The 21,462-nt window shown below is 41.2% G+C and overlaps 1 protein-coding gene across 2 annotated transcripts in view; it reads right to left on the bottom strand.

Annotated features, from left to right (window-relative positions):
- Positions 1 to 417: 417 nt before the first annotated feature.
- Positions 418 to 21,462, bottom strand: part of LOC142311447 (rho GTPase-activating protein 39-like) — a 129,752-nt gene continuing 108,707 nt past the window's right edge. For both annotated transcript variants that reach the window (XM_075349894.1, XM_075349893.1), the window contains 5 exons: positions 17,262 to 17,335; positions 11,255 to 11,454; positions 10,944 to 11,035; positions 7,711 to 7,880; positions 418 to 3,205 (listed from right to left, as the gene is read on the bottom strand). In XM_075349894.1, the coding sequence (XP_075206009.1) occupies positions 3,011 to 3,205; positions 7,711 to 7,880; positions 10,944 to 11,035; positions 11,255 to 11,454; positions 17,262 to 17,335 (731 nt within the window). In that variant the 3' untranslated portion in view covers positions 418 to 3,010. The remainder of the gene's footprint in view (positions 3,206 to 7,710; positions 7,881 to 10,943; positions 11,036 to 11,254; positions 11,455 to 17,261; positions 17,336 to 21,462) is intronic.

Here is a 21,462-nt window from a genome sequence, read left to right on the forward strand (position 1 = left end):
AATCTTGTCAAGGTTTGATCTGTTGTTTATTTGCTGTTTGTTGAAGCATCAGGACTTCTCAATGCTGGGACTACAATGTCACTTGCACAGTAGTCCGGTATGCCCTCTCCTCTGATTGTACATTGACATCGAGGCATCAATCTCTATAGAGAGCCTGATGTAAGTGGGACTACATGACAATCTAAAAATTCTGATTGTGTCAGAACAGCTGCACCCAGTAATCTAAGTGATACATCGTTGGATTCAGGATCTCTTTGCCTACATCATGGTGCTCTCAGATGAAGCAGCAAAAACCTGCTGACAGATTCCCTTTAATGGAAACCAACCAGCAGAATTTTCATATATAAAGTAAAGCCAGTGCTATACTGACACTAGGATGCTGAATCTAAGCATAACTTTTGTTCTGAGATTGGATGTTTTATTTGAGAAGTATGTGCAAGTAAAGTTCCATTAATGCACTGCTATTTGATTGACAGGTGCAACAGGAAGGGAATATGTGGGTCGGGTCTTCCTATCTATTCCAACCCGTCTGTCTGCCTGCACCGGAATTAATGTCTATGACGGCAACAGAGGAAGGAAGGCCAGGATGACAGACAGGGGCAGGAATAGATAACAAGACCCCCCATATTCCCTTCCTGTTGCACCTGTCATCAAATAGCAGTTCATAGCTGGAAATTTACTTGCACATATTTCTGAAATAAAACATCCAATCTCAGAGCAGTAGGTATGCTTCCATTCAGCCTCCAAGAGCCAGTATAGCACTGGCTTTACTTTATATATGAAAATCCTGCTGTTTGGTTGCCTTCGAGGTTTGATCCCAGACACAGCATCACCCAAGCATTGTCTGACATTGAAACTAACCCCATTCACTTGAGGAAAGCTAAGGTGTAATAATGGCCACTCTCTGCGTTACTTTCTTTTCATAAAAGCTATTTAGAAAAACTGTCTGAATGCAGGTCATATTTTCCATGCCCTAGTCACCAAATCTATCTTAGAAATGCAAATCTTGGAGGCTAGCAAGATTTGTAAGTGACTATAATTTTACAATAAATTATACAGTGATGAGTATTTTACAACAGGTGAATGGGTTACAGGAAAAGAAAAAAAGCTCTGTCCTGTCTCACAGGAAAATAGTAATCTGAACAGGTAGCATTAAATTACTACATCCTGACAGCTATGACTGCTTCCAAACAAATGATCATAGACAATACAATAATTCACCATATCTTGTGATATGTGCCAGACCTTGTAAATGAAGCTTTGTCTTCACTTCTTAAGCATCAAATGAAAACCTTTGTTTGAGATACTGAACTATAGGAACTACGGTACTTAGAAAAGCCTTAGAGGTTGTCCACTACTTTTACATTGATGACCTATTCTAAGGGGCACTTTGCACACTACGATATCGCAGCTGCGATGTCGGTGGGGTCAAATCGAAAGTGACGCACATCCAGCGTCGCAGTCGATATCGTAGTGTGTAAATCCTTTTTGATACGATTAACGAGCACAAAAGCGTCGTTATCGTATCATCGGTGTAGGGTTTGGCATTTCCATGAATTTGGAAATACCGATGTTACGATGTCGCTGTGTGTGAAGCTGCAGGAGCGAGGAACATCTACCTGCGTCCTGCGGCTCACGCCGGCTATGCGGAAGGAAGGAGGTGGGCGGGATATTTACGTCCCGCTCATCTCCACCCCTCCGCTTCTATTGGCCGTCTGCCGTGTGACGTCGCTAGGACACTGCACGACCCGCCCCCTTAATAAGGAGGCGGTTTGCCGGCCAGAGCGACGTCGCAGGGCAGGTAAGTGCATGCGAAGCTGGCGTAGCGATAATGTTCGCTACACCAGCTATCACCATGATATCGCAGCTGCGACGGGGGCGGGGACTATCGCGCACTGCATCTCAAGCATCGGCTTGCGATGTCGTAGTGTGCAAAGTGCCCCTAAGAATGGGTAATCAATGTGTGATTGGCTGGGGTCTGACACCTGGCACCCCCGTCTATCAGTTGATCACGGGGTCAGAAGTTTCAACAGGCAGATGGAAATGCTCAGCCCTGTAGTGGCCCCGTCATCTGGTAGCCGCCGCGACCGGGTACTGCACATCTGCCTCCTATTGATTTGAATGGTAGGTGGATGTGGCGGATAAGGAACTGAGCATCTCTGGCTGCTAGCACCGAGTACAGCTGATTGGCGGGGGTGCAGAGTATCGGACCCCAACCGATCAGACATTAATGACCTATATTAAAAACAGGCTACCAATGTAAAAGTAGTGGACAACCCCTTTAATTTCACATCTGCTCCAACACCAATAAACAGTGGTAGCTGCACCCGCGAGGTCAGGACATTTAATAGCACATGAGTTTGCTTCATTGTCACACAAGCATGGTTTAGTTTCATGTTGCATTCAATAGTAAACAGGGAGAAATGTAATTCACACCTTGAAAAAGCTATTCAAGTTTGCAACAGACTCATTAGTGGAATAAAAAGCCTGACATATTATCATGTAGAGTCACAATGGCCACCCTGAGCGCTGACATTACAGCTGAGAGCTTAAAGCAAAATTAAAATACAAAGATTAAAAAAAAGAAAAATGCAAAATATATTAAGAACTCCGGCCCCTCCAGAGAGATAGCACATAGTACAAAGCCTTGATTTCCGATGATCTATCTCACGCTCATTTTCAGCTCACTTTAACGTCCCTGCACGAGGGAAACTTTTATACAATGAAACATTCACTGTAAGAAAAAAAAAGAAGGTATTGTTTTCCCACCACCGAGAGCAGACATGCTTTCACAAGTTCACCGAGCACCTCTGATGAAGTCATATTTAATGCTTTTGGCACTAATGACCTCCAAAAAGCACAGATCTGAAAAGTGCTAGAAATATCCTGACACTCTAGTATACGTATAATCCTCTAGAGGGACCGCACCTTGTTCTCTTAAAAAAAGAGAAAACAGTTCTGATATATAAAAGTAACAGGAACAGAAGAAAATAGCTGACGTTTTCCACTCTCACAGCAACCCCCTAACATAACTCGTGTCTAGATGGACAATTAGCATCCTCAGAAAAGACATCTCCTTCCGCGTGTTCTCAAAAATAATTCTGGGGTCATCTGACTGACAGCGGAGACAATTTGGAGCCATGACCATGGCAAGATTGTTGACGTCCATCTTTGTTGTGCCCACATTGGAAGGTTGAGAGAAAATCTGTTTAGAAATAGAAAGAGAAGTCAGATATTCATTTTTTCTTTTGCTTATTAACGTGCTACTATTATAGGATGCCTTATTTTTTTGTATGGATCTAATTGTAAAAACAAGAAATCAGCACTGTTATGTGAGCCCTGCCTGTAAAATGGGTACAATTGCAAAGTATTTTAAAAAATGAGCAACTTTGCGATTTATCTTTTACTAAAAATCCTCTCCGTCCTCAAGAGTAGAGATAATTTTTTCTTAATTCTTGTGTTTTGCTTCTTGGTTAGGTTACTGACCACTTCTGCAGTCTATAAGTGGTGGACTGGGCAGCACTTTCAAGTTCTTTTCCATAAAGCTTGCAAGCACTGCTCAGAAGCTGGCTTTATTGCTGAATCTGGCCAGATTCTGTGTCCATTTTCTTGTCCATTGCAAGTAAGCCTGAGGCTTTGGAGCAGTGCGCTCCTTTAAACAAAACATAAATAACCCTTTAAAGGAGGACCAACCAGCAGGATTTTGCTATATGAAGTAAAGGCAATGCCATACTGGCTCTAAGATGCTGAATATACGCATACCTGTTATAGAAAGCTGTGATGCTTGGTTTATTGAATATCTTTGATTGATGTGTGCAACATATGTGGTTCTTTGTGGGTCGACTCCTCGCATGTATTCCTCCTTCGGTGTCCTTTGTCTTGCCTCCTTTTTTTATTTGAATATCGCGCTACGCCACCACTACTGTTCTTGACAGCACATGCGCATTTCCACAGTACTCAGGTCTTCATTAAAATGGCGCCAAAGTCCATGCATGCGCATACCACGATTACCGGCACCATTTTATTGAACACACTGCGATGAAGACTATGAGAAGGATTGGTATGTGCACAGATTTATTATGTTTTTTTTACATCTGCGCATGCGTGATGCTTCTCATTGCCTTTACCGCAGTGTGTTCAATAAAATGGCGCCAAGATCACGGCATGCACATGCCTGGACTCTGTTGTCATTTTAATGAAGACCTCAGTACTGTGGCAATGTGCACGTGCAGCCAACAACAGCAATGGTGCAATATTCACATAAGGAAAAGTGGGCCATGCCAGAGGATACCGGAGGATGAGGAATAAACGCAAGGACCCGCCCCACAAAGACCCGCCCCCATTGTACACAACAATCAAAGTGCAGTGCTTACTTTGATTAAAGATATTTAATCGATCTAGCATCACAGCGTTCTATATCACGTATGCCTGGATTCAGCATCTTAGTGCCAGTGTGGCACTGTCTTTACCTCATATAAGAAAATCGTGCTGGTTGGTCCTCTTTAAGCACTTATACAACTCCAATTCAAAAAAGTTGGGACGCTGTGTAAAATGTAAAGAAAACAAGAATGCAATGATTTGGAAACATATTAAAGCCAAATATAATTCTCCACAGAACACAGATCAAAAGGTGAATGTTAGTTAATTTTTTTAAATTAAATGGAAAAATGTCTAATTTAGAAATTGATGTGCAAAAATGGTGGACAGGGCCTTGTCTGCCATTGTGAACCTTCCGCTCTTCTTTTTACAGCTCTGCAAGTGTATGGGAAGTGAGGAGTGCTGGAGGTTTGGGAGAGGAATATTGTCCCATTCTTGTCTAATGTAAGACTCTAGCGGCTCAACAGTCCTTGGTATTTGCTGAATTTTTGGTTTCATAAGCTTTCTATTGGTGAAAGTCTGGACAGCAGGCGGCCTGTTCATCCAGTGAACTCAGTTTACTATACAATTCACCTGAATGTGTCATTGAAAACTATAAGTCACTTAAAAAAGGGAAAAATATCAAGTATGGTGAAATGATAAAAAAATGTTATTCCCATGTGTTTTTTTTCTTGTTTTTACGGTGCTCATAGTTCAGTAAAAATGATTTGCCAATATGATTTTTCTGTGATTACAGCGATAGTAATACAAAAACTGTACAAGTTTGGTTTTGTTCTATTTGTTAAATGGAACCTGTCAGGCCATTTCTGCTGCCCAAACCACAGGCAGCATGAATCAGCGCCGATTACAGCCAAGTACATTTTTCTATGGCATGCTCCAGCATTATTAGAGAAGATATGGTTAGAAGGTCCATCCAGCTTTTCCCAACACTGCTTCAGGTGACTGATAGATCTCTGGCTATGGGTGAGTATACTATACCTGACTGCAATCGTGCAGCCAGGTTCTGATCCATGCTGCCTATGGTTTACACATGGATCGCATGCATGACAGGTTTCCTTTAAGTAGTAAGAAAAAAATGATTTGTGCCGCCATATTCTGAGAACCGTAACTTTTTTACTTTTATGTTCATAGAGTTGTCAAGGCTTGTTTTTTTTGTGTGGAAACTGACGGTTTTATTGATAATATATCAGAATACATAGGACATTTGATTGCTTTTTATTATATTTTCTTATGGAGGGGGTGGGACTGAAAAATACAATTCTTGCATTTTTCTTCTTAAAGAGGTTGTCCAATACTTTAACATTGATGGCCTGCCCTTAGGATAGGTCATCAATGTTTGATCGGCCTGGTTCCAACACTCACACCCGGCACCACCGCCGATAAGCTGTTCTCACTGCCGGCAGTGGCAGCAGGCAGCCAGAAATGATTAGTTCCGCAGTTGCTCGGTCTTCTGATAGCGGTCGCAGCCTGGTACTGTACATCCAACTCTTATTCAAATCAATAAGAGGAGGATGTGCACTACCTGGCTGCAGGCCCTATCAAAAGATGGAGCAGCTCTAAAACTGAGCATTTCCGCCACTGGCTGCCGCCGCCGGGACCGAGAACAGCTGATCAGCAGAGACCTAGGCCAATGAGACATTGATGATCAATCCCAAGAATAAGACATCAATTGTAGAGTAGTTGACAACCTTTTTAAGGCATTTGCTGTGAGGGCTAATTAATTTTATGCTTTGACAACTTTATTTAATGATGGGGGTGAGGGGTATACCAAATATGCTTACTTTTTTTGTAAAAGAAAACAAGGGAGGCATTTGAAATTTTATTTTTTTAATGTTTAATAAAAACAAAAACATTTTAGTCCCCTTAAGTGCCTTGAATTTGTGTTGCTTGTTTCATTGTTCTTATGGTGTTCTCTTATGAATGTGCTCTGTACAGACACTATGTTAACAAGGAAAGCAGGGAGATCATGAATGCGGCTCAGAATTGGTTTAAAGTTCCAGATCAATAATTAAATCAAGTGTATTTGTAAAAGGTTCTTGAAACTTCTCATATAGATAAAGTTGTACATACGTCACACACCATCACACAAACATTTCCCAAGGAGTTTTGCCAGAATTTAAAAGCTAAGAAATACAGAAATAAAATATAATTTAGTCACAAATTCTATTGAACCAGACAATTTACCGTGGTGTCCAACCTGCCATATTATTGTGGTTTCTAGTCCAATATGAATGAATATAAAGAGCTCCGTCCTCACCTCTTGCACTGCCAACCCAGACACTTGGAAGAAAATACTGGTCGGGCGTAATTTGTGTACAGCCACCAGGCTGCTGCATTGTTTTAAATGGGAATACTAAAAGGGAATCTGTCAAAAGGTTTTTGCTCTGTAATCTGAGAGCAGTGTGATATTGGCAAAGAGATCCTGTCTCAAACGATGTATCACTTTGATTGTGTCAGAACCACTGCACATAGTGGTCTGAGTTTTTAGATTGAGCAATGCAGCAGAGCTGAAATAGCTGCCCCCGTCCACAATAAGCTTTCAATGTACAAAGTCTCTAAACAATGATCTGGTAATCACAGAAGGCGGTGTAGTTGGACAACATGGCACCATCCAACTACTCACGGCAATGATAATGTCACACAGTGTGACATGTGACACATCGTTGAATTCTGTGTTTTAACCCCTACCTCATGCTGTCTATAGATTACACAGCAAACACCTGCTGACAGATTCCCTTTCTTTAAGAGGGATGTCCAGGCTTGGGGTTAAAGTCTGTGGTCTGAGACTCGAGAACTCTGAGCACGTGAGCAGTGGATGCTATCAGGATTCTCCAGTGTTCTCAGTGTGAGCAAGCGGTTATGTGACGGTAGGTCTGTGATTGGCATACTTGTGAAAATCCACAAAGGCTCTGTGTAGCAGTGCTCACTGTAAGGAAGCCAGTCCAGAAGAAATCCAAGAGGAAACAGATGAATAGTGAGAGACGCTGTCACATAAAAGTCCTTAATTTATTGTAGGTGCATAAAAGGGTCCAGGACCGGATGCTGGCCCTCAGGAGGACGACGGCCGTTTCACGCAACCGTGCTTCCATGAGTCCTTAAAATGCCAGGACCTGTAGAAGCGCGGTTGCGCGAAACGGCCGTCGTCCTCCTGAGCACCAGCATCCGGTCCTGGACCCTCTCACCTTTTATGCACCTACAATAAAGTAAGGACTTTTATGTGACAGTGTCTGCCACTATTCATCTGTTTCCTTGGAGAATTTCATATCACTCCTGGACAACCTTTTTAGGAGAGTAGTAAAGGAGTGATTACATTGCCCTCCTGTGACACCATACCTGTAGAAAGTGGATGAGGTAACACAGCACCAGTCTGTTCAGTTCAGGAAGCTGCTGCACAACGGACACTGCGGCATCCGGATTCTCATAGTTACTAATGCACTGCTTGTAGAATTGTTGTGGAATTAGTGGCTCCTCCAACTCGCGATACCAAAGTTTCAAGAGCGATGCTAAAGAAAAAATACCAATTAGCAATGTGTTGTGGAGATCCTAAAAATTTTATGCAATCAGAAGAATGTACTGGCCATATATAACATGAATCCACATTATGTTAAAATATTTAACAAAGACGTCTTCATGGAACAAATTTGTTTTCAAATACAGAAGATGCAGGGGAGAATAATGTATTATCACTGTGCACTTATCCACATCTCTACTAATATCAGGAAATTCTCACATAGAGGTCTACATATACATATGGTCACATATATACATGAGGCTGAGGCATCTAAGAGGTTAAACTGAAGCGATCAGAGGTTAAAATTTAAGCCCAATGTATTCATAGCACAGATTCCTCAGAATGCTGTGAACATTCTCCATTTACCACATATCCAACTCATGCATCAGGAATGGCTACTTGTCATCACCATCTTATGTTTCGATATAAGAATGTACTTGATAACAGCTTGCCTCAACACAAGCATCAAAGGAGATCTGCATTTTTCTGACCTCATCGCACCAACTATACATTCCACGATGGACAATAATGTTAAAGATGCTATAAGGTGTAATTCTCAAAAAAAAAAAAAAAAAAAAACTTATGGCATGTTTGGAATTTATATAACTATATGGTTGACTCCTATTATTAAAAAAGGACTTCACTTTTCAATACAGTTTATTAAAATGATACGTCAGCCAAATGTATATTTGGCTATTAGAGTCTATGTTTTAGAGTCCGTGTACATCAACATGGACAGATTCCGTCAAGTAATGACTGGTGACAAAAATCACCATATCGTCTTTTATCAAAAGAATGCTGTAAGTAGCGTGAGTGGAGAAGTGAAGGACAATGGAATAGTTTTACCCCAACGGTGTTTAGTTTTCGACCGTGTTACATGGACGTCTAAATGAAGCTTTAGGGTGAGAACGCACTTTGCGTTTTTACCTGCGTTTCTGCAGCGTTTTGAGAAGCACCTTTTTCATGCCAAATGGCCTGCGTTTTGCGTTTCCATGATATTCTATGGATAAATATGATTTCCAGACCCCACTTTGCGTTTTAAAACGCTGTTTAATTTGCATATTTTGTGGCAAAAACCATGCGTTCAAAGAAGCAGCATGTCAGTTGTTTTTGCCATTTCTGCAGCATTTTGCTAACATTGAAGTCAATGAGAAATGGCAAAAACCAAGATTCCTTCAAAATCCTGCGTTTTGCCTGCTTTTTCAGTGCAGAAAACATGCGTTTTGGTAGTCCATGCTTTTTGGACATCAAAATAATGATTTGCTATGTCCCTTTACACACACAAAATTCGACAATTAAATTTATGAAAAATATGCATTTATTGCTATATTTCCGATAAAATGTATATTAGCGCTATAATATTATGAATTACGTCTATTTTCATTATTTTTCCCAATAATATAGTTTTTTCTTTTTTTTTTTCCTCTTTTTTCATTCTTTTTGACTGTTTAAACTTTATTAGGCAGTGTCTTGATGTTCAAAACGCATCTGTCAAAACGCTGGTGAAAACGCATGTAAAGTGCTGAAAACGCATAAAAAATGCGGTAAATACGCATGCGTTTTCAGCACTAAAGTTCAGAAAAAGGCAACTTTGGTCAAATCAATTAAGCCCAAAAGGTGCGTTTTGAACTGCAAGTAGGTGAACGTAAAGTGCGTTCTCACCCTTAAAAGGATTGACCACTACTTTTTGTTATTGTTGGCCATCAATATCTGATCAGCAAGGGTCAGCTGTTATCGACAAAGGAGGTGGACAGAAGTTCTCAGATGTTCACAGAACACTGCAAATCCATAATCTCCATAGAGGCCATAACCGGGTACTACAGATCCACCCCCTATTTAACTAAATAGGGGCAGATCTGTACCCCTGCCAATGTGTTCTGGCAACATCTGAAAACTTCCATATGCAAATAGTGACAGCTGATTGTCAGGGGTGCCGGGGGATGCAGACTCACTGATCAGATATTGATGGTCTATTTGTAAGATAGGCCATCAATAAAAAAGTAGTGACTAACCTCTCTAAAGTGCATTTTGAATGCAAAATTTCTTTCCACAAACTAGCATCAGTGAACTTCTTGCAAATTGTAATCGCTCGTTTAAAGGACCAGTTATATACCCGATATAAATAGTATGGGTTTAGAATCATTGTTAATACGATTATCGTGTCTTTATACAACATGCATATTGCTAGCAGCACACCCCGTGTACTTGATATGCTGTCAGCAACAATGTTTTTTTTATTTTCAATCAGCATAAATGATTCAGTCCAGCAAATAAGAGAATGCACGGATGATGTTGCACCATCTTTGGATAATCAAAAGCCACACCAGGGACACTGGAGGGTAGCAGATACGCAGGCCTCCCATCTAGCCTCCAGGTACCACAATTCTGGACTCTGGACCGGGGTCCCGCAAATCAATCCGCTCATCCCTTGTGCTGACCCTTTAACTGTTGTCATCTTTACTCCAAATGACTATGTTCTGATATCAATGCAGTTGAAGGCAGGAAAAAAGATGAGGGACAAGCAGGGTTTTGGAAGCCATTTACATCCAATTTTTATAACAATGAAGACAACTACTTTAAGGTTGTGTGCCCACGGGACTCTGTACCCACGGATTTTTCTGCCGAAAACCTGCGGATTTATCTGGATTTTCTAGATAAATCCGCAGGTTTTAGCAAGTACAGACACTCCCCATGTTATCCTATGGGATATGGGGAGTGTCTGTGTCCATGCTGCAGAATATGCGGCTGCGGAATTACCTGCCTATGTCCCGCCTTTCCACTATAGAGATAGAGGCTGGGACGTCCGCAGGTAAGTCGCATGAATGTCCGCAGGTTTACCGCAGATATTTCACTGGAATCCTGCAGCAATGGATAGTTGCGGAATACGGGGATCAGCTACGAGAAACCTGCAGACGTACCTGTGGATATATCCGCGGGTACAGAGTCCCGTGGGCACATAGCCTAATAGTGATTTGCAATGTATTATAAACTATTAAAAATAATAATAGTTTACTCTATAAAACAAAAAAGTGCAATGAAGAATGAATATATTTACCAGGAACGGTTGGGTCAGACATATTGTCTGGAATTCTCCACTGTTCCACCTGTAGCTTTAGTGCGTTGACTTCATCGATATCACCAGGGACTCTGCGCCAAAGTTATAAAAAGGGAAATAAAATAGTATAGAATTAAAAAAAATGTTTCATGTTACAATAAAAAAAGTTGTGCTACAACCACATTATTAGATTAAACTACATAACTAGGTTTACATATTAGTATTGTGATTCAATATCTGTAAGGAAAAACCAGGAGTGGATCCTACAGAGCTGGTTGTGGCTACAAAGACTTCTGCCATGTGGAACACACCTGAATATTCCTTCTGTCCTTTCACCTCCCAGTGATAACACTTGCAGGGAGAGCTGAGTCTGGACCCAAGGCAACCTCCGATCAGGATACACTTCTTTCTGCCTTTCCATAATCTCCTCCAGAGAGCTCCCGAAAAGAGATGGAGTGAGAATGGCTTGCCGAGCTTGCTCAATTTCTTCCAGTGTCGGCTTCCTCAAGCCCTAACACAATAGTAAAATTGGTAACTAAAAAGAATACAGTTTCAACAATATCACCTAGCAAATAATGCAACAAAATTATCAGAAAGAATGAGAAATATCCAACAGAAGCCAGGCATAGATACAAACTGATTGCAAGTGGCTTTCTAGGGGCTGCTTTTCATAATCCATTTTTGCACAACTTGATGTGTAATAAATCTTTCTGAAGTTTCCTTGTTATCACAGTTTGGCTTCCTAAAGTTGTTACAGTTTTCATTTTCTTATACTGTAGCAGTAATGGACAGGAAAACATTTATCCTGTGCTTTATTAGCCAGGAACTTGCTTTGTCAAGGGTGGAGATAAACTTTATAGTTTATCTATATAGTAACTATGGTAAAGTATGTAATCTAATAAAACATTAATTATAAATCTGGATATGAATATTGATTACAATGTTATTGTACTATTGTATATACTATTACTGGTAGTAGAAAGAACAGAATCCCTAAACTAGGCCTAATGGAAGTGGAATCTTTCACATAAGATAAAAACACTTAAAGAGGTTGTCCACTACTTTTACATTGATGACCTGTCCTTAGGATAGATCATCAATGTCTGATTGGCCGAGGTCCGCCACCCGCCACCTCCGCTGATCAGCTGTTTTCAGTGCTGTTGGCGGTACCAGGTGGCCGGAAATTATGTTCCGGTGCTGCCCAGTCAACTGATAGAGACTGCAGCCAGATACTGCCCATTCATCTCCTATTCAGTTGAATACATATACATAGAAGGCAGATGTGCAGTAACAGGTCGTAGTCGCTATCAGTTGATGGGGAAGTTCCGGCTGCCTGCTGCCGCCAGCATCGAGAACGGCTGATCAGCAGGGGTGCCGGGTGTCGGACCCCGATCAATCAGATATTGGTTCCCTTTAAGATAGGTCATCAATCACCAGGATTTTCGTATATAACCTAAAGCCAGTGCTATACTGGCACGATCAGGCTAATTCTCTATATAACAGTAGTGGTCAGCTCGGACGTTTAGGTTTTGAAATTCAAGAAAGTAAAGTTTCTAAAATTTGCTGCTTGTTGAGTGACAGCAGGTCACATAATATCTGGGGGGGGGGGTATTCATACTTATCCCCTCCCACTGTTAGAATTAGCATAAGTATGATACAATCGACCTAGCAGGATCTGTGTGAGGTCACACCCATGTGACCTGGTATCCAGCTTTGTTGGCTGATGCCCCGCCCCTTCTGGTCACATGGGTATGACCTCACACAGGTCCTGCTGGGCTGATTGTATCATACTTATGCTAATTCTAACAGGGGGAGGGGATAACTCTGAATACCCCCCCCCCAGATATTATCTGATCCTCAGCTGCTGTCACTCAACAAGCAGCTAATTTTATAAACTTTACTTTCTTGGATTTCAAAACCTATACATCCTAGCTGACCATTACAGGTATGTAGAGAATCAGCCTGATAGTGCCAGTATAGCACTGGCTTTAGGTTATATGCGCAAATCCTGGTGATTGGTTCCCTTTAAGGATAAGCAGTCAGTTTTAAAGTAGTGGATAACCTCTTTGATTGTCGTAAGAACAGTTCAGTGAGGACATCCAATAATAAACTCATGGCATAGTACATAGTCTCCACAACCCCAGCTTTTCAATCTGTGTACATGTTCATCCTCTGGTTTATTTGCTGGTGACAGCAGCACTTCTACATTTGGCAGGAAAACCTGGGAAATGTACCCCTGCTGTGATTTAATGACATGTCCTTACATGGGGATGTTAAAATCTACAATGAAACCCCAAGCAAAATAAATCAAATTAACAAAACCACAGCACGTGCAGAGTCCAGAGGAGGCGAAGCCAGGAGACAAAGACATATGTCTGTCCCTTAGAACTTCACTGGGGCATCATTTATATTTACTGAGACTTTTGGAGAGCAGAGTGGAAGCCGAACATTGTTTTCTCATCTAAATATACTTCTCATAAACATATGTGTCTTGATCAAAGGTAACCACTAATTTACACCTTTATCTTCTATTACTAACTTACAATTTCCTTACCCCCTTATTGAGCATACCTAGGAGGGCCTTAACCCTTTCATGACCAGGCAATTTTCCGTTTTTCTTTTTTGCTCCCCATCTTCCGAAAGCCGTAACTTTTTAATTTTTCTGTCAATTTTGCTATATAAGGGCTTTTTTTTGAGTTTTACCATATAGTGTACTGGAAAACGGCAAAAAATTTCCAAGTGCGGAAAAATTGGAAAAAAAGTGGGGGCATTTTATTCACGGTGTTCACTATATGGTAAAAATGATGTCTGTGTGATGCCCCAGGTCAGTACAAATTTGTAGATACCAAACATGTATATGTTTACTTTCATCTAAGGGGTGAAAAAAAATTCAGAAGTTTGTGCAAAAAAAGTGGCACACTTTTTGCAACATTTTCCGAAACCCATAGCGTTCTCATTTTTCGGGATATGGGGCTCAGTAGCAGTTTATGTTTTGCGTCTTGAGCTGACGTTTTTAATGGTACCATTTTTGCGCAGATGCGCTATTTTGAGCTCCTATTATTGCATTTTGTACAAAATTTGTGACAACCAAAAAGCATAATTTTGGTGTTTAGATTTTTTTTGCTGCTACGCCGTCTACCAATCTGGTTAATTGAATTTATATTTTGATAGATCGGGCATTTCTGAACCCAGGAATACCAAATGTTTGTATATTATTTTTAATTTTTTTACTGTAAAATTTTTAATGTGGCAAATAGGGGGAGATTTGAACTTTGTTTTTTTATTTTTATTTTCATTTTTTTAAACTTTTTTTTATTATTTGACTAGTCCCCCAGGGGATTATAAAGATCAGCAGTTTGATTGCTTGTTCATTTCTGTTGATCAGATTGCTTGTTCATTTCTGTTGATCAGAGATGCACAGCTCTGATCGGCAGAAATGCAGCGTTCCTGTTGTAGCTGCTGCTGTCGGCTCTAACAAGAAATACGTCATGATAGCGTCAGGAATCATCATATGACCCGTCGCTACCATGGCAACCATCGGCTCCCCGTGATCCAGTCATGGGGCTTTCGATGGCGGAGGAAGGCGTGTTCCCTGCGGCGGTCATTTAAATCGCGCTGTCATATTTGACAGCACGATCTGTTCAACATACTGGAGCGCCCTGAACCATGAGAAGACAGAGAGATGTGAGTAGGCAACTATCTTCATGACACTGACACATGATCCCTAACAAAAGTAAAACGCTCAGGTCATTGGGAACTCTGTGATCTAATCAAAGGGGGAAATCCTCTTTGGTCATACCACAGACATGGAAGAGTCATTAACATGTGTATCAGATCCCGCCTGTTCTCAAAACCAGAGAGGTTAGTTCCAGGGCAGATCTCAACTCTATTGATAGACCTAGGGTCCGCACTGCTTGCCATAAAGACTGAGGGTGGTTATTACGGTTAATGGAGTTCTTAGCACATTGGTAAATATAGATATTTTATTCTATATAGATAGATCTTTGTCTTATACATGATGTTACAACGTAGTAAATGAATGCAGAATTCAGTGCCAGTGTGGGCCATGGTGTTTGTATCTGTCATATACTGTACATGGCCTAAATTATCTAAATTGTTTAAATAAAAAAAAAGCCGGTCTTGTGGCTCATAGAAAAGAGTCATTGGTCAGCGTTCACTTTACCAAAGCATTAATGAAATGAGAGCTGGTATCTGACTGGCATTTATGGGCGATAAATCTTGTTAGACCGTTTTAATTAGCGATTGACTGTCTTGTTTATGTCGCTGAACGTCTTCTATCTGTCTCTAATCTTCACTTTGACTGAACTTTACAAGGTCACACTGCAAATAACTTATCATCTGTAAAACAAACATACCATTCTACTAAAGGAAAACGATATCTTCCAAGCACAACTACATGTTCACTCTCCTACGCAGAGAGATGCTCCTGCTCCCTAGGCGGTACAATTGCCATGCAAACTTTACCACGACAGAAGATTATTGTGCAAGGTCCAAATAATAGAACTGGTCCCATGAACAATTCTCTGCTGGCATTGTGTGGTTGCTACGTAACTGTAGTATGTAAATAGTGATCATAGAATATCCTCTCTAGGGGTTAGAATGGCTTTAATGCGCCAGGAGAGAAGTAGTCACATCCTGGTAGAATAGCTATAAATGCTAACAAATGTGGGACAGGATTACTTTCCGCTGCATTTCCTCTGTGCTCAGTACATTCAACACAATCTTGGTTGCCAACCATCCAGAATTTCCAGGACAATTAGTAAAAATTGGTCACTTTTTTGCCCTGTCTGTAATAAAAAAACCTGTAAGGTGTTTATAATTTTTTTGCAGCTGAAGAAACTTATACAGATTTTGACTGTAATTATCAGGTTACAGTTTGCTTATGTCTTTATATCAGAATTATTGGCGATTGACAACTATCAGTTATTATCATAATTTGTTTTATGATTTTCCAATGTGTCTGTAAAAAATATGGTCTGTCCATGATTATTTCTTAAGCAGTCAGTCACGGCGGTGTCTCGAATACCTTCTCAGTGCCACCCCACTCACCATGGTCCCCGTGCAGCATCTCCTCATGTCAGGTCTCCCTGCTGAGTTACCAGCACTCCCTTCCACTGCTGCTTCTGCATGTGGCTTACATCTGGCCTTAGGGGAGCGTGGCTGGTCTGTGCAGGGATTAAACCCTGCTGTGTCCTGCAGAGATTAGGTTCTCTGACCTATCACGTGTGAGTAGGCTCTATTTTAGGCAACTCCTCTCACCACTCCTTGCCCGATTATGGTTCCTAGCCTGCTAGTTCCTAGGTTAAGCATTCTAACATCTTCTGTTTCTCGCTATCGACCCAACATTGCTTTCCTGTCCTGTCTGACCTCGCCACTTCTGACCCTGGCTTTGTACCATGACCTTGTGCTGCCTGAACCATCCTTGGACTGTCTGATTGTGCCTCTGTCTCATCCTATGACAACTCATACCTGCCCCTCTGACAAACCAATCAGCTGCTGCAGTCCCCAGGACTACCATGGAGTCGTACCTGGTGTCTACTAGCTTTCCCTGATGAAGCAGTGATATACCCACGCGAAACGCTCGTTGGAGGGTCTTTAGTGGCATTGGTGGGCACTTAATCGCGGGGTTATTCCTGTTTAGATGGGTAAGCAAGTTTGAGTCATACTCTATTTGAGTCCATTGTGACTTTTTCTATTTGTTCGTACATGCTAGGCACTTTGCATGATGTCTCAAGCTATACTCACAGATCGTTAATATGCTAACCCCCCCCCCCCCCCCCCTTTTTCTATTTCTGTAGCCATATCACCTGTTTTTTGCTGGGGCACTGTATAACCCCTTTCCTCATTTTCCTTATTTTTTAACATATAAGATATTTGGATATAACTGTGTATTCTATTTAAATATGTTTTGATATTGATGTCTAATAAAGATTTTATTTTTTTAAAAAAAGATTTTTGATCCAAGAACTCCAAATTCCTTTCCTGTTCAGATTCTAGTTAAATTGGAGTGGTACAATATGTTTCTGATATTATGTCTCATATCATGAACCTCTTGGAAATGTTTGTGTTACTATCCTCAACATTAGAAGCTCTAGTGAATAGCTTCGTTACTCCCCTCCAGGTTAAGGCCAGCCCATGACGCAGTGGGTCCCACACCCACCAGCGTCACACTGTCCAGGAAAAAAACCCCAAAAAGTCTAGTTGGCAACTCTGATAACAATCTGTATTGAGAAGTGGTTTTATCTAATCACTTGAATGTTTTTAATGTATAAAATTACAAACTCCAAGGTTTCTTACCTTCTTTCCTCCAGTAACTGCAACTTTTTGCAGTTTACGGTAACAGTATTTAGAGTAGGTGCTGATGGGAAGACCTGGAATGTAAACAGTAATAAGGATTTAAGGAACAGTTGTCATCACAGATATATTTCCAACAATGAAAATGAAAGATTTCCCAACATTTTGAAAAGAGTACTCTGTCAATAGAGTTTTAAGAAATATGTACATTATAAAAAAAAACCTTGAGCAACCTCCGTTTTACTGCAATCTAAAGAAAGGTTCATACAAGGTTGATTTTCATGAAACTGTAAAAATCGAAACAGAAAAGCTGTAAAGATGAGGAAGGGTGTACTGGTGTCATTAAACAATGTGAAATCTGCAGCCAAATAATGCATTTGAATACATGTAAATATGGCCTGGACTGGCTGCGAATTTCTCAGGAATTGTAAGGCTATGTGTCAAGGATAAGTTTTTAGTGAGAATTTCATATGTGTATTTTCGATGTGCCAAAAACGCAGTATTTTACAGTTCCAGCAAAGTGGATGGGATTGATAGAATTCTCATGGCCATTGTGCTTTTTGTTACTCAGCAAAATCTGACCTGTACCTGTGCTGCGTGTTTCAAATCTGTAACATGTCAATGTTTTTTGTGGATACGAAGAGTTTTATGTGCAGATTTTTCCCATAGAATTGAATTAGATGTGAAAAATCTACAGATAAAAAACACACATGCATTTTTAGTATGTTTCCACAGCGGAAACGCATCAAAAAGTATGTAATTTGCACATGAATATCAATAACGTTTTGTCAAAGACAAATACCAGGATGTATCAAAAACAAAGCAGCTTTATTTAAAGCATGACATAACAGAGTCAAACTGTGGCGTCGAAAATGCGATAAAACCGCGTGTAAAAAAATGCACACAAAAATGCAATGGAAGAAATGCAAGTAACCTAATTTACATAACAGGTGCAGAAAATCTGCATTATCAAAAACATACCAAAAGGTCATCGTGGGAACCTAGCCCAACTGTGTAGAGAAACGCAAATTTAAAAAGTAAAGTTCGGAGTTTGTCTCGAACTAGGAGTTTAAAAAAAAAAACAAAAAAAACCCAACAAAACAGTGTTCGCAGTTCGGGTGCGTTACATATCTAAATCACTCTCGGGAGCATCAGTATGCTCGTTGTTCGGCCTAGCGTGAGCTGCTCGCCTTGTCTGAATGGTTCGCAAAAGGGGTAACAACAGCGTTATCAGATGTAGTGTGCCCCCACCCTTCAAAATGGAAAAAGGTCCTCCAACCCTCCCTCAGGAGTGATCTGTTTTTGGCTGATTGCATGTGGGCGGGTTGCCGAACTGCCCAACTAGTGACTTCCATTGGGGTTTACGTCAAGTCTGGGTCCAAACTGAACTTTATCTAAACGGAACTTCAATGGGTCTGCTCATCTCTACAACTGACCATTTATTCCTTTACAAACTAAAAACCCTGCCATCTACACATGGCGAACATTTCAACCTGGCTTGTCTAATGTCATGCATGTTTAAAGATACTATGACAGTGATTAGAATAATTTGAAAATTATTGGTTTGGGCGATTTCCACAGTGACCATTACTAAATGCGGACAGGATGAATGACGGCATGAAAAGTATCCATGGCTAAAAGCGGAGGTCTCCAATTCTGACACTAATCTGGGTCAGGTTTATAATATGAATGTATCAAATGTATTGTATCACATACAAGTGATCTACTACTGATAATTGGGTATATTTATGTAAGCAACCAATTTACTATGTATCATAAAGGTAAATGAGATTAGCTCTTCCGACACCTCAGTCCATTGTACCATCGAACAACCAGCTCTACCCTCACCTATTGTATCCTTACCCATTCCCTGTAGACTGTGAGCCCTCGCAGGCAGGGTCCTCTCTCCTCCTGTACTGGTCTGTGCCTTGTATTGTTCATGATTATTGTACTTTTTTTTATTATGTATTCCCCTTTTCACATGTAAAGCACCATCAAATAAATGGCCCTAGAATAATAATAATTGAACAATTTATTCCTATAAAGCCTGCTTTACACGTTGCAATTTCGCATACAATATCGTATGCGATTTGCAATGCCCCCATCGTATGTGCAGCACGTTAAATTTGTTGAACGTGCCGCACAAACGATTAACCCCCGTCACACATACGACCTCGATGTGGGCGGCGAACGTCCACTTCTTGGAGTGGGAGGAACGGTCGGCGTCACATCGACGTCACGCGGCAGCCGGCCGATAGAGGCGGAGGGGCGGAGTTGAGCGGGACGTAAACATCCCGCCCACCTCCTTCCTTCCGCATTGTGGGCCGGGAGCCGCAGGAGGCAGGTAAGATCTGTTCATCGTTCCCGGGGTGTCACACACTGCAATGTGTGCTACCCCGGGTACGATGAACAATCTGACGTACAATTTGTCAGGAATGAACGACGTGCATGCGATGAACGGTTTTTCGTTCAATCGCAATTGCACGTCGCTGTTACACGCTACAACATACCTTACGATGCCGGATGTGCGTCACTTACGACGTGACCCCGCCGACACATCGTAAGATATCTTGTAGCAGGCTTTAGGGCGGCGTTACACGGTATGATTTATCGTGCGGTCACATGAGCGATCGCACCCACCCCTGTCGTTTGTGCATCACGGGCAATTTGTTGCCCGTGGCGCACAAAGTCGTTTACCCAGCCACACGTATTTACCTCCCGAACGACCTCGCTGTGGGCGGCGAACATACTATTCCTGAAGGGGGAGGGATGTTCAGCGGCACAGCGATGTCACACAGTGGCCGCCCAATAGAAGCGGAGGGGCGGAGATGAGCGGGACGTAACATCCCGCCCACCTCCTTCCTTCAGCATTGCCGGCGGGACGCAGGTAAGCTGTGTTCGTCGTTCCCGGGCTGTCACACGGAGCGATGTGTGCTGCCTCGGGAACGATGAACAACCGGCGCACAGAAGGAGGAAAGACTTTATGAAAATGAACGACGTGTCAACAAGCAACGATAAGGTGAGTATTTTTGCTCGTTCACAGTTGTTCGTAGCTGTCACACACTACGATATCTCTAACGATGCCGGATGTGCGTCACGGAATCCGTGACCCCGACGACATATCGCCCGATATATCGTAGCATGTGACGCCGGCCTTAGAAGGGTCTGTATAAATGATGTTGATCATAGAATTTTCCACTGCAGACATGACCAGTGAAAGAGAGCATTACATGGTATTGGTACATGGAGGAGTTCTTCATAGATGTTCTCTGCTCCAGCTAATGGCTTCTGGTCTCAAATATGAAACTTTCCTCTCTTTAATATGTTTTCTAACCCAGACAATCCCTTGAAAGGTAAAATCCATAACACAACATGAATGCACACATATCAAACCAATGTACAAATAGGAATATTATAGAGTAAACCAACACAACCACCATACCAACAACCATAACAATAGTAAAAGGAAGCATGACAAATGGCTGTGTCACAGACCAGTAATTTCTTCTGATTTGCTGAATAGGTGTGTCAGCGACTGAAATAGATCCTAAAGAAACTGAATGTTGAGATGAGCGGACAAAACGAATTGCTGCATTCCAGTGGTGTGAGCTCACTACTGGTATGCCTTGTAATAATGGGAGAACTGGGACACGGCTCTGTTACCAACCACCTCAACACAATGGTCTGCGGAAGACAGAAACTGCCAAGAATATTTGCCTTTAACGGATAGTGTTTGTGGTAACCATAAATACTGCTTCAAAAGCAACCATGACGACTCTAGTAACACGGAACTACTACGAGAAATCTACATATTTTTCAAGTGTATATTATACTCCGGACAGAAATAATGTAGTATTCTTAATCTGATTTTAAGAGGGAAAACAACGAAATGGCAAAGAGCATGACGGAAGAGGAGGAAATATTGTATATTGCGCAATAGTAGGGTTAACAGATTAAATAAAAAAACAAATAACTATCAGCACCTGGACTCAGATACTGTTTATGTAATAAGTTGAAAATTACAGTAGTTGCAGTAGACTAAAAAGGGGTAAAGCCAATTTTTTCAATTAAAAACAAATGAAGAAAGAAAAACATAAGATATATATATACACTGTAATATATATATATATATATATATACTATATTTAATATATATATTTATAAAATACATATGTGCACTCTGATCGCTGTCTCTCCAGTAATT

Source organism: Anomaloglossus baeobatrachus, chromosome 5, assembly GCF_048569485.1.
Source record: "Anomaloglossus baeobatrachus isolate aAnoBae1 chromosome 5, aAnoBae1.hap1, whole genome shotgun sequence".
NCBI lineage: Eukaryota > Metazoa > Chordata > Amphibia > Anura > Aromobatidae > Anomaloglossus > Anomaloglossus baeobatrachus.